General features: G+C 43.8%; 1 protein-coding gene across 1 annotated transcript in view; it reads right to left on the minus strand.

The window, feature by feature from the left end:
* Positions 1 to 13,775, minus strand: part of Dner (delta/notch like EGF repeat containing) — a 336,946-nt gene that overhangs the window by 197,796 nt on the left and 125,375 nt on the right. Inside the window, exons 3-4 of the mRNA XM_036173515.1 lie at positions 13,238 to 13,332; positions 10,918 to 11,084 (exon numbers count right to left, since the gene is read on the minus strand). Coding sequence (XP_036029408.1) covers positions 10,918 to 11,084; positions 13,238 to 13,332 — 262 coding nt within the window. The remainder of the gene's footprint in view (positions 1 to 10,917; positions 11,085 to 13,237; positions 13,333 to 13,775) is intronic.

The following is a 13,775-nucleotide window of genomic DNA, read 5'->3' on the forward strand; positions in this document are numbered from 1 at the left end:
TGATATATATTGGTGCTATTTGTTACCACCTCCTCCTGCCTGTGAGGTAAAGACAACAGTGACCTTTTTCCAGTTCCACCCACACTTCTCATCCCCTTCCAACTTTCCTGTTGAAATCCACTGGCACAGACAACTCACTCTGCTGGTAGCAAACACCATGGGCATCCCCCTCCACCATGGTGTCACTTGTGCCTTTCTCTACTTTTTGTTGAAGGCCCAGGTCATGGCATACCTCAGGTCTAACACCTTAGCTTTCCCCTTGGCAACTGTAGTAGTTAATTTTCTCTGTCACCTTGATTGGATTTAGAATCACTGGAAAAACACACATGTGGATGTGTCTGGGGGGGTGGGTGTCTCAGGAGGTGTTTAATTGAGGAGAGAAGACTCATCAGAAGTGTAGGATATACACTACCCATGGGTAGGGACATGAATTAAAGAAAGAAAAGGAGAAAGCCTGAAGAGCCCCAGTGTTCTTCTCTGTTTCTTGGCCTACTGAGAGCAAGCATCCTTAGGCCCCCAGAAATTGGTCTTGCTATGATGCCTTCCCTTCCATGACGGACCAAAATAAGCACACCATCCCTTATGTTGCATCTTGTCGGGTATTTGATCACGGTGATGGAGACAATAACTAATATATATTCTCCCTTTCTAAATGCATGCAGCCCTTAAAATGATTGTACGATTCACTAATATTTAATAGACATGCCTTTGCCTTTTCATCTACCTCTCTATGAGCAGCGTCCTCACAAAAGCATTGGCATCCTACCAAGGCAACTTGCTTGCTGTGCGAATCTTTCTAACTCCCTCTTATGTCAGTTGTACACAGGAAGAACTCTTGCCTGTGGCATCAGTTCCTGGTCAAGCCCTTTGCAGTGGGAAATCTAGATAATGGTCAGGACAGGGAGAACCAAGTGCAACCAAACACCACTTGTGTGCACTGACACACAAATAAAGAACTGAGGGTATAAGATGAGAAAGGACCAGAAAAGCCACCAAGACTAGGTCCTTGGCTAGGACTGGGGTTGGGGGTGGGGATTTGGAGCTTAGAATGAAGATTTCAGAAAGCAGGTGTGCCAAGAACATGGAGTCCCTCAAAGCAAGGTCCTTGTGATGTGCTACATAACAGGGCTATACTTCCTCTGCTCTCCACAATCCCTCACAAAGACAAGATTCAAAGCATTTTAAATCACTATTTGGCTACTGTACTACATTTATTTGAATGTAACTTTATCAGCAAGATTGGGCAACTGCACCACAAGATTTATGTGGCTTATTTAATAAGAATAGCCCATGGGCCTGAAGCTGAAACCTTTCAAGTCAGAGATGAGAATCCTATATTTCTTTGCATCCCTGGTATGACAACAGTGTCCTATGCATGGAAATCCATTCTCTGATGCTTGTTGATAAGCAGGGCTGTGGGGAACTGCATGTGTTTCATAGGGCAGTGTTCTGGAGTCTCCTACTATTAACCATATAGGTTAATGGAATTTGTTAGTGTATTCATTTAAAGAGATTTTTCCATTTGTCTACCCAGCAAATATGACTTTTGTAGGTCAGGCTCACAATTGCAGCATTAAAACAAGACAGCTGTGAGAGCGTTGCTTGTTAGGCATGCCCGTGAAACCAAAAATACCCCAGCACTCAGCAACTCAAATGTCAGGAAGAGCCTCAGACATGAGAACGCCAGAGAGGCCCTGAAAACTGAACCTTTGTTATTTATATGCCTTACCCAGGACTGGACGGTTTTATCCTTCTGACACGACCTTCTGCGGACCATTAACTTACTACTCTGAGTTTTATACCCACAACCTTTGAAAAAAACATTACAACAATCAGGATTTTGTGAAAAACTCAGTGTTCCTCTCGAAACACTTGTCTTTTATGGACCATGCTTTGTCGTATTCTCATGAAACCTTCTGACTTGGGAAGAGGTCCATGACAGAAGGAATTGAAAATCTACCTTCAGGAGACAGCAGAGGGGAAGTGAAATAAGCAGAGAAGATGGGAACCACAGTCAGGGACTGAAGCATTCTGTGTGTCGCGTGAGCACCCATCCCTGAAGCTGGACAGTGTGGTGGTGCCCTGAGAACAGGTGAGAACTGAACAGTGTGGTGGTGCCCTGAGAACAGGTGAGAACTGGACAGTGTGGTGGTGCCCTGAGAACAGGTGAGAACTGGACAGTGTGGTGGTGCCCTGAGAACAGGTGAGAGCTGGACAGTGTGGTGGTGCCCTGAGAACAGGTGAGAGCTGGACAGTGTGGTGGTGCCCTGAGAACAGGTGAGAACTGGACAGTGTGGTGGTGCCCTGAGAACAGGTGAGAGCTGGACAGTGTGGTGGTGCCCTGAGAACAGGTGAGAGCTGGACAGTGTGGTGGTGCCCTGAGAACAGGTGAGAACTGAACAGTGTGATGGTACCCTGAGAACAGGTGAGAGCTTGCTCTCTCCTCTGCTTCTGCACATTTACTGCAGTGCACAAATGTAATGATGACTGTGACAAGGGCCATTCTCCTGCTGTGATATTGTGACTTAAAGTCACCCTTTTCAGGAAACTGTTCTGTCTACTTTCCTTCTGGAAGAGATCCTACAAGTCAAGCTGCTGAGGAGATGCTGAGAGGTGTGTGAGAGCAAAGTCGAGTTGTGTCAAAACAGCATCTCGCCAAACATGGATGAAGGAAAAGTTGGCTGCTGTGAGTGGGAACAAGAAGAGAGTGAAGGACAATGATGACCTGTATCAAACACTGCCACTGCAACCGAACCCCTTTTGATCCAGAAAATACTGTACTGTAGAACTGAATCCACATACGTACGTCATGAGATAACATAAAGCTACAGTTACAATTATGCTTGAAATTTGATCCAAAGAGGATGGAGTGGGGGAGGAGGGAAAGGAGGGAGAGAAGGAAGACATGAAAGCAGGAAGGAAAAGAGGGAGGAAATGAAAAGGGGATGGTGGCAGGGGAGGGAAAGAAGGAAAGCAGAGAGGGAGGGGAAAGAGTAAAACAGAGGAAGGGAAAGGAAGGGAGGGAAGGAAGGAAAGGAGGGAGGGAGGGAAGGAGGGAGGAGGAAGGACAGAAACAGGGTAAGGGAAGGAAGCTATTGTTCAATAATTGTTCAACATTAGTATGTTGTTTAAGTAAATTATATTTTGATCCAACAGACTGCCATATGGCCATTAAAATAATGCTATAAATTTCTACCCACTCACATAAAGGAATGCCAGGGAGACCTGAAGTACGAAAGGCAGATAACCAGTGCATACATGAACATGTTCTCCTTTCAAACTTCACTCTGTACGCGCAAGCCATACCTAGGAAGGAATCTACGAGCAGGCCTCACAGCGTTCTGTTAGCGTCCTCACAGGGCTGTCAATGGAGGGGCTATAAGGAAGTAACTTTCCATTACTCTACCTTTCTCCCAGCTACTCTTTCATAGCAACAAATAAACAATAGCGCCTTTCATCTTGTCAAAGAGATGGGAAATCACTTTGTTTCTCTGAAAGAAAATCATTGTCCAGTAAGTCCATACATTGGGTACTCTGTGCTCTCTCTGGCCCTCAGTTCCGGCCCTTGCTTCCTCTTCCTCCCTCTGGCCTCCTGGGTCCCTCCTCCACCCCCTGCCTGCCGTACAAAAGAAGAAAGCAAAGAAAAGCTCCAATAGCCCATAAAGTTGGCTGAAAAGGGGTGTTTAGAAGAGTACTACCCTGCCTGAAATTGTCACTGACAGAAGCCGAGAGAAATTTCTGGAAGTTAGCTGGCCAGAGTCTCAAGGGTTGTCTCTAAGTATAAGAACCAGGAAAAGTTGTTTCTCATTTGTTTGTTTTTTGTTTTTTAAGTCAAAATCTTCAGGTAAAATCTGGAATAAAATTTACTAAAAGTAGCCAGGCATGGTGGAGCATGCCTTTAATCCCAGCACTCAGGAGGCAGAGGCAGGTGGATCTCTGTGAGTTGAAGGCCAGCCTGATCTTAGGCCAACCAGAGCTATATTAAATAAATAAATAAATAAATAAATAAATAAATAAATAAATAAATAAATAAATCTGTAAAATAATTCCTTAATATTTAATTTTTCCAAATTAATCTATACATAAATCTTACTATCTTTACTTCTTAAATAGAAGACTGAGGAAGAAAAAGGAAAGAGAATAAGGCAGAATAGAGAGTCAGAGAAAGGAAAGAAAAAAACCTTATGTTTGCTGCATGGAACCAAGAAAATCCCCAACCTGATCCCTGTGTCCAGATTCAGAAGTATCTGCAGCTTGTTCTCTGAAATTCTGAAGCAATGTCAAACACTCAGAACTTAAAAACTACAGAAGCCACTTAGTGCCTTGCATGGACAACTTTATGTGACTTCACACGCAGGCTCACATGGGCTTTACTCTACCCTAGCACACTTCTTGATTAAGTCTGCACATTTTTAAATGCCTTAAAAAAAAATCCTCTGGGGCATTTATAAAGATTCTCTTTCACACTTACCAGGTCCGCCCAGCTAAGGAGCCTGTTTCCTCGGAAGGTGAGAAAAACACTTCATGTTTGACCTCAATCCCACTGCAGCAGGGCCTGGGAACCTCAGCCTGCCAGCTGTGGCGCCCTGGACCTCAGCCTGCCAGTTGTGGCACTGTGCATGTCCATGGTGGAACTCCATACAGTATACTCCGTTCACCACCACCATCAATGTGGATACCAACAGATGACGATGTCGGTTTGTGACAATACTTGGAAAACCGTAACATTCAAGGCTAAGTCTTTTTTTACATATTAATACTCAATGGAAAGAATATTTTTAAGATCCTACTTGCTGATGATATAAAATATGGTTTTGGTTTTAAAACAACTTATCCCTCACAGCATCTTCTAATGAACTAAATGAGTGCAGGAAAGAACTTACCTAAATCATACATGAGGTGGTCAATTTTGCACTCCCTCTGCTTTTGGTCTTTAATAACTATTACTTTATATTTTAACGTGTACAAGTTCAATCCCCACTTGTATTGTAGAAGCTCAACAGACCATATGCAATCATAGTTAAGATGACCATGAAAACGCAGCATTTTTCCATTTTCAGATTTGAATCTCAAGTTTTTCATTAAAAGAAGATGTTAATGAGTCTACCTTTCTAACCTTTCCTACCCTGACCTCCTGAGCAAGAAACCTTAGAAGACAAATGTAGCATTCCCACAAGAAAGAAAAGGTTTTTTCTCTCCTTTTATTTTTTTTTTTTTTTTTTTTTTTTTTTTGCATTTGATCCTCTAAAATTCTTTCAATGTAATGAAAAAAAAAAAGAGGGCATTTTAATGTCACAGAGGTGAGTTATGAAAGTCTACAAAGATTCTTAAGATTGACATTTTGTAGCTGGAAGTTTCCTTGAGTGGCATTTAATGAGGGAATCACTGCTGTGCAACCGAATTTCACCAAGCAGGTGACTACCCCTGGCCATCCTGACTGCAAGCAGCAGTGACATGGCCCTCTTCCCTAGACACCCACAATGCACCTAATACATAAAACCAACACCCCAAGAACAGTACGGCGGGGAATGAAGACTATTCAGTCCCTAGTTGTGGAATGCCAGCTGTCAGAGGGAAAGGAAGACCAAGGGTCTGATGCAGACAGTGTATGAAGGAGCTGGAAAAAGGGGAGGGAGCCGGAGTTGGGGGAAGATGTGGTTGTTGGGAAGAATACGTGGTACACTGGTAGGGCTGGGAATTTCCTACCAGTGAACTTCCTGGAAGAGTGAGCAGCAATCCAACCACAGATTTGAATGCTCCAGGCTAGAGATGTGGCTGGCCGGTATACTGACTGCCTAGTCTATGTGAGGACTGTGGCTCCATCCCCATCATTACATGAACTAAGTGTGGTGACTGACAAAAGTGCCTATAATCTCAGGACATGAGAAATGGAGACTGGAGGATCAGGAGTTCAAGGTCATCCTGGGTATGGTCATGCTTACTTCCCAAAGCTGACCAATCAACCTAGCCTAAAACTTGGAGGCCCTGTCTCAAAATACAAAGTGCATGAGTAACAAAATCTAAAGTTGACCTCTGCCTCCACATACACATATGCGTAGATACATAGACACACACACACACACACACACACACACACACACACACACACACAAACTTGCACACACATATACACATAAACACACACAAATAAACATAATAATGATAATAGAAGAGTTAAGGGAGCTTTTTTTTTTTTTTTTTGAGACTCCATGGAGATTTTTTGAGGACCCACAAAGAGAAAAATCTTTGGCTAGTCATTTTCCTTATGAAAGACTCCAAAGAGGATAATTTGTTGTCTTGGTGTTATATTGTGAGAGGAAATGTAAATGGGGTCCAGAAGATGGCTTTGGCATCTAAGGTAGAAAGCAGCTGAAGGATGGTTATCCAGGTGGGGCTGAGTTGGGCAGTGACTGAGCATAGCCAAGTGTTGCCATGCAAAAGGAGAGAATGCTACCTGAAAGAAGGGGGCAAGAGAGGAGAAAGCCTGAAGAAGGGATCCTGTGTGGTTTCACCCTAAGAGAGCCCTGAGTCCATTCCTTCCACATCCTAACAGAGGCCACACCCCTAGAAGGCTAGTTTGGTTCTTACCTCTAGATCATCCATCACTCCCAAGTCACCAAGCAACTTCAAATTAAACATAAACACCATATTCAAGACCAGCAAGCCACTGTTCCACAGAACTAGGACTGGATCTATGGACTCAACTGTGGAAGTACAAACCACAGGGCCAATGGATCACTGAAGACCTAATGAGCACTGTTGGCATTCCCTGCAGAGCAGACAGCATTAAGCAAAGGTTACTGAGTTATTTACCCCCAAACACTGCATAAAGCCAATTAAATTACTATTTGAAAAAGGCATGTTTGGGGGAAACAGAAGGGATAATTAAGCAGAGAGCAGAGGCATCAAAATTTGATGGCAACTCGGGGAAGAGGTTGATGGAAGAGGCACAGCAGGAGGCGTATATATTTTATAGACATCCACATTATCTCTTTCCTTCTTCCCATGATACAGTATAAATATTAATAAGGCAATGGTAATGAATGAAAACTGTACAAATGATTAAATGTGAGAATCATGAAACAGTTCCAAAGAGCATACATCACATACCATCCTCGGTAGTCAAACATCAGGCTTATGATAAGAAACTCAACAGAAGAGCAGAAGGGAGGCTTGTGACCACTGATAGTCAAAATAGGTGCTTGATGAAACAGAGATAGTCAGCCTGGTTTAGACAGCATATAACGTATTCACGTGTGGAAATACCACATGGAAAAAATACTGTAAGGGGTGGTGTGGGCTCCATGGGTAAAAGCACTTACAATGTAAGCCTGATGACCTGAGTTGCACCTCAAAACCCATGAGAAAAGATGGAAGGAGGCCAGGTGTGGTGGTCTATTCCTTTAATCCCAGCACTCAGGAGGCAGTGGAGAGCAGATCTGTGTGAGTTGAAGGCCAGCCTGGTCTACATATCAAATTCCAGGCCAGCCAGGGCTACCTAATGAGCTTCTGTTTCAATAAAGTAAATAAACAGAAAAGAAGAGGAGAAAACTAACTAGACAAGGTTGTCTTCTGGCCTCCATGTGCATGCCTTGGTACATGGGCACCCACATGTATCGTGTGTGTGTGTGTGTGTGTGTGTGTGTGTGTGTGTGTGTGTGTGTGTGTGTATTTGTGTATTTGTGTGGAAGCCAGTGGTGAACACTGAGTGTCTTACTCAATCACCTTTCACCTTATTTTTTGAGACAGAGTCTCTCTCTGAACCTGGATTATGCCAATTCAGCTACACTTGCTGGTCACCAGGCTTTAGAGATCTTTAGTTCTCCACCTCCCTAGTGCTGGGACCACCTACATGCACAGCCACACCCAGCCTTTTTGTGGTTATTGGACATCAAACTTAGTTCCACGTGTTTATGTGGCAAGCACTTTACCAAATGAGCCATCTTCCCAGACTTATCAAAGTAGGTTTTTAATAAGCAACTTAACAAAACCTAAAGTATTAAATGCATATCCATGTAATAAGCATGAAGCTTCTGCAATGTTGACCAAAGATCTGCCTTGTTTCTTTAAGATAAAAGACTGTGTGAAGAGGTTGGCAGTGTACACATAGACCGCTGGTATTCCAGATGGGGAGCTGGTCATGTGTTAACTTGGGAGAGCATGAGACAGGACTGCCTACTACCTTTAAAGAGCGAAACACTGTCAGCATGTTGGTGGCGCATGCCTTTAATCCCAGCACTCGGGACGCAGAGACAGGCAGATCTCTGTGAGTTTGAGGCCATCCTGGTCTACAAAAGCTAGTTCCAGGAAAGGCGCAAAGCTACACAGAGAAACCCTGTCTCAAAAAAAAAAAAAAAAAAAGAGAGAGAGAGAAAAACACAAAGCTGAAAGATATGCTAAGAGTACTTGGTTCAGTGGTTAAGAGTATATGCTGCTTTTCCAGAGGACCCAGGACACAGCAGGTGGCTCACAACCAACTGTAACTCTAGCTCCAGGGACTCCAAAGCCCTCTGCTGGCCTCTTTGAGCACCAGCACACATGTGGCATACATACACAGACACAGAGACACATAAACTTTTTTAAAAAATTATTCTTTTAAAAAGAGAACATTGCTAAAGAGACCCATACTAGAAAACTGTGGTCTCTATTGGGCAGCCAAGTAAAACAATGACAAGGTTAAAAGATATCAGACCCCATGTGTCCAAAGTGACAAAATGGTGTATGGAAATAATGGTACCCAAAATTACTATTTCTTAATGAGAACCTAAAGCAGGGGTTCTCAACATGTGGGTGATGACCCCTTTGGGGGTCACATATCAGATACCCTGCATATCAGGTATTTATATTATGATACATAACAGTAGAAAAATTACAGTTATGAAGTAGCAACAAGATAATCTTAAGGTCAAGGGATCACCACAGCATGAGGAACTGTATTAAAGGGCTGCAACATTAGGAAGGTTGAGAATCAATGACCTACAGTATAGTCTGAAGGAAGAATCCCTTGGTTATTAACATGTAGAGTTAATTTTTAAAGTATCCCTTTTGCATTTGAATGAGAAATATTTTCTATGAATTTTTCATTGGCGACATGAGCTCAAATTGTACATGAGCTCATGAAATCTCTCCCATCTCCAAAAAACAAGTCCATAGTAACACTGGTGAGTCCTTCCATACTAGCCCCACCCCACTTCCGATATCAGTCTCTACCTGTAGTAACTCTACAAAGTGACAATCAATGTCAGCTAATATTTCAAATCAAATAATATCAATGACATTTTAAAGTGTGGGGATGCTTCATGTGCTTTCTTAAAATACTACATGGTTCTCTGTCACAGAAGAGCAATTAATCCATGACAGGGGAAAACTTCAGCTCACTATGACAAGAAAGCAATTTAGGGTCAGTGAGGTGGCTCAGTGGGAAAAGTCACTTGCTACAGGGTCTTGACAACCTGAGTTGGATTCTGGGAGGAGAGAATCCACTTCTGCAGGCTGTCTTCCAACCTTCACATGTCTACACCCACACAATCACACACATAAATAAATATTAGAAATATGAAATAAAATTGTTTATCATAATACACCAAGCACTTCCTTTTAGATAAATTGTTACAACAGATACGGAATTAACTAACGGTTCTTGGAATGTCCTGGGGAATAAAACTCAGATTGGCATCTTGACAAAGACTTCAGCACCCAAGCGCTGTTTATCTAGAACACATTTGACAGTCAAGTATTGATCTGAAATTCAATGCCTTTCCTCTTTTTCTAGCCATTTCCATTCCTCAAGGTGTCTCTGGACTTGCCTATATCCAGTGAAAGCCCTGCTCCCCATTCTGAATTGCCAAAGCTTGAGAAAGGATGTCCTCATGAGAGGAAAGTGACTGAAAAATAAACTGCAGCAGACACTAAACAAAGCTTCACATTTCCCCTTGGCCTTCGGTCTTTATCATAATGCCTTCTTCAAGCTCACGTCTTGGAGAATAAACCTCAGTACATACTTTCCATTCATTTTATAGAATAGTATATCTCAGAAAAAATAAAGAAATCACCCTGGAATAATCCCTAACATTTGTAATGTTGCAATTTCATATATATGACATTATGTCACCCCTCCGACCCCTCCTGAGACAACTGTGGCCTGATCCCATCTTTGTGGGAGACACTTTTGAACTAAAGATCCTCTAGGGGAGGACTGTTGGACCCAAGAAGGTTCTAACAGCCAGAGCAAGAGGCTTGGGCACACTGGACTCTGATGAGTGAGTTCTGACTTGAACTTGTGTCTCCACACTAAAACTACAAAATGGAATAAGCTTTTATGAAGTGCCCAGTGTCTTTAGTCAGTGACATTAACAAGCTAGAGTCACAAATTCTGACTCCAGAGATAGTATACTCTGAGTGATAGATGAAGCCAACTGGCAGTATATGGTCAGAACACTGACGTGGTGGGGAAAGGCTGTCTGAGAAAGGCTGATGACTTCTCTTTTGAACCAGATCATCTGCTCTCCAGGGCAGGGGAATTTAATAATAACTTCCTGGCTATATGGTAGTTTGGAGAAGGTAAAAATAACAGAAATAGGTTCAACCAAGTAGAAATGATGCATGGGAGAACAATGGATGGAGGAGGGGGAGCACTCAAAGAGAGCAGGTATACACTGTTACTTCTGAGTCAGTACTCAGAGCACAGTTCCTGAATTCCAGTACCCATGCTCTTTCCACACAAAGTCACACTGGAAATGCTGTGTTAGAAGGATGTTCTGGTTATAATTCAAACCATTTTTGAAGTGGAGAGCATAACAGTAGCTGTCTAGAATTCCCACCATATTCTCTAGACAAAATTCCTATGCACCATCTCTAAACACCAAACTAAGTTTGGGTTGAGTCAGAAGTGGGGTTGACAAGGTTTCCATAACTCACCAATGAAGTGATTTGGTCCCAAGGCCAGCATCTCCTCTAGCAGGACAAGACCCCCTGGAGCCTGGAGGGGTGTCACGCTTCGTCCATCTATGAGGGAGCACTGTTGAAAGCCTGTGGCTGTGACCTTCCACAACAAGATCAGTGAAGCGGTAGCATCCTGCCGAATTCTGAAAACAAGAATTGAATCAATGCAAAGTCACTCTTGCTAAAATTCATCTTAGAACCAATTCAGCAGATCCAAGATGAAAATACAGATGGCCTGTACAGCCACACAAAGTGTTAGGAAAGCAAAGGAGTGGTTGTATAAGCAAGCACCTACCTTGTACACACTAAAATAACCACACTTATTGGAAATGTCTACCACCCCACATACACACACACTTGTTCAAAGTCTACCACAAAGTGATCAGTCAGTAGTCCATCTTTTGCTAATGATAATGAATAGTACAAGGCAGATTGAGTTCTTTTATAGGTCAATGTAAAAAGAATCCTGCTTAAATTTATCATAGATGCATACTGCAATCCAACCCATCCTTCTGAGCTATGCTATCACAGGAAGCAGTGTGTCAGGCTTACTATCTTCCCAAGGCTTGCAGGATAAGACTCAGAGAACAGTAAATCATCTAAAGCCAGTGAACTCCTGCCGGCTCCCTCTCAGCTCCAGTCCCAGCATCTGCATCCCTGCCACCTAGTGCTCCAACACCAAAAAGCTACCACACTTCTTCCCAGGTTTTTTCCTGGCCACCAAGCTTCATTCACTCCTTCTCTCCATGGGAATTATGCCCCTGACCTATACATCACCCCTGCTATGAGACCTCAGGCTCCTTCCTATGGTGCCAGCATACCATGCCAACAGCTGCTTTTTCTCCTTGTACTTTAGAGGGCCCAGTTCCTACCTCCCTCAGCCAGCAGACCCCCACATAGCTTCTCCCCCACCACAAGCTCCCCAGTTGTAACACAGAGCTCAACAACATCTTGGTAAATGACTGGATTCATGAATAAGTGAAAGTACCATATAAGGGACTAGTAACACCCACGCATGAATTTGGAGTGCCCACAGATCACATGTCATTCCTGTCTTGTTCAGTCTGGGTTATACTGTGGTTCTGTCCGTTCCTGTCACCCCAGAGAGGTCTAGAGAACATCGGATTTGTTGAGAAGGAGCATGAGAGTAGGACTACTGACAAAGGGTATGATGGTGGACTACACGACCAACTCAAGAAAGCTGCAGGATGTCACTGCAAGAGCAGACACATAAGCTACTTAGTAAAACAGTGATGAACTAACGTGTTCACCTCAAACCAGCTCCCAACCTCCTGACTTGAAACACTTAACATGGGGTTCCCCCTGCTGGTAGAGCTGGGAGCGACCTCATACTCCACCACTGCCTATGGGAGCATTCCTCTGAGACCTTCTGTGCCTATCTAGGCTCTTCTCTGTCAGAGTGACCTCATTGCTTGGGTTCTGGGGGGGGGGGGGGGAATGTGCAGGGTCCGTTTAATGCAGTCCCTTCTGTAGACATTGTCAGTGAGCTCATTGTTGGGAACACCAGGCAGGCAAAGTTGGTCAGTATCCACAGGATAGGTGACTAGTGAGCCAATGGAGAGAGCCGATGCACAGAACTAGCTGGACATAGCCACATGTCCCCTGTCTTCTAAAGTCCCCTAGGGAACTAAGGGTAGCAGCTAGAGTAGGAAGAGTGACAGTTAATGGCAACAAACAGACTCATCAGTCAGTGTGTCCGAAACACTCTCAGGCTGGCTCCTTCGGACCTCTGGGCAGACGCTGGCCTCCCCGCATCTATGTAAATCACCCATACACATCAGGTGGCGGCTCAGCCACAGCTGCTTTCCTTTGTCTCTTTTCCATCTCCTAGGAGACAATGAGCAGTCGGCCTCTGGACAGCTTAAATTTAGAACCCAAAGCTTTCCCTATGCTGCTCGCTTTGAAAGAGAAAGCTGTAAAGCATAGAATTATTTTTTAATTTAGAGTAAATTACACGATTGAATTTAATGATCTATTAAAACTTTTGGAAGCAAAAGCCATCTTGGAGATGAGGTGACAGGCTCCAAATCTTTCCTAAGGCTTCTGGGTTTTTTCTGTCAGCTCTAACTTGACTGATCCTATTTCCCACTGCGCCTGTGCAGCTGACCTCCCACCATGGTCCTCCTCACTCTTTGGTTTTCTGAGTGGCATCGGTCAGGTGCATACATCAGGATTCCCACAGGATTGGCCAGCAACACACCAAATACATAGTAGACACCCCCCAGCACACTGCATCGTGTTGACCTTAACAGGTTTGAACCAAGAAAATCCTTACTTTACAGAGGTGTTCTGTGGTACTTCAAAGGACACGAGGCGGCCACCTGCAGAGTTGTTGGAACTGGCGTTCCCGCAGGCAACATCAGGGACCACCTGGAAGAGAGAAGACCCATTAACCTGGGGGAACCATAGTAGGAGATAAAAACATAAAGTAAAATCTAGAGCTGTGTCCCTTTTGTTTGGCTCAGTGATGACACTGTCACCTGACCATGGAGGGGACAATTGGAACCTTGGAGACTCAAAGGAAAGCACTGCTATTTAATTTTATGGCATGCATCCTTGCAGAGAGTAGGAGGCAAATGGCAGGATTGTTAACAGATAAACAGATGCTTCAGTGGAGACAGCAGGATGTCACTTGTTGCTCTCTTCCTTTGACAGTAGCCACTGGCTCCTGCTCTGTGCTGATCTTAAAGGCACTAGGTGATTAAAGAACAGAGGCAGAAGGACTGGCTAAGGACTAGCAGGAACCTTATTTCTTGAAGCAGCAGCCTCCATCCCTGCAAAGGTCTCTCCTGGGAATGGGGCTCTGTACTGAG

Source organism: Onychomys torridus, chromosome 23 (genome assembly GCF_903995425.1).
Source record: "Onychomys torridus chromosome 23, mOncTor1.1, whole genome shotgun sequence".
In the NCBI taxonomy this organism is placed as follows: domain Eukaryota; kingdom Metazoa; phylum Chordata; class Mammalia; order Rodentia; family Cricetidae; genus Onychomys; species Onychomys torridus.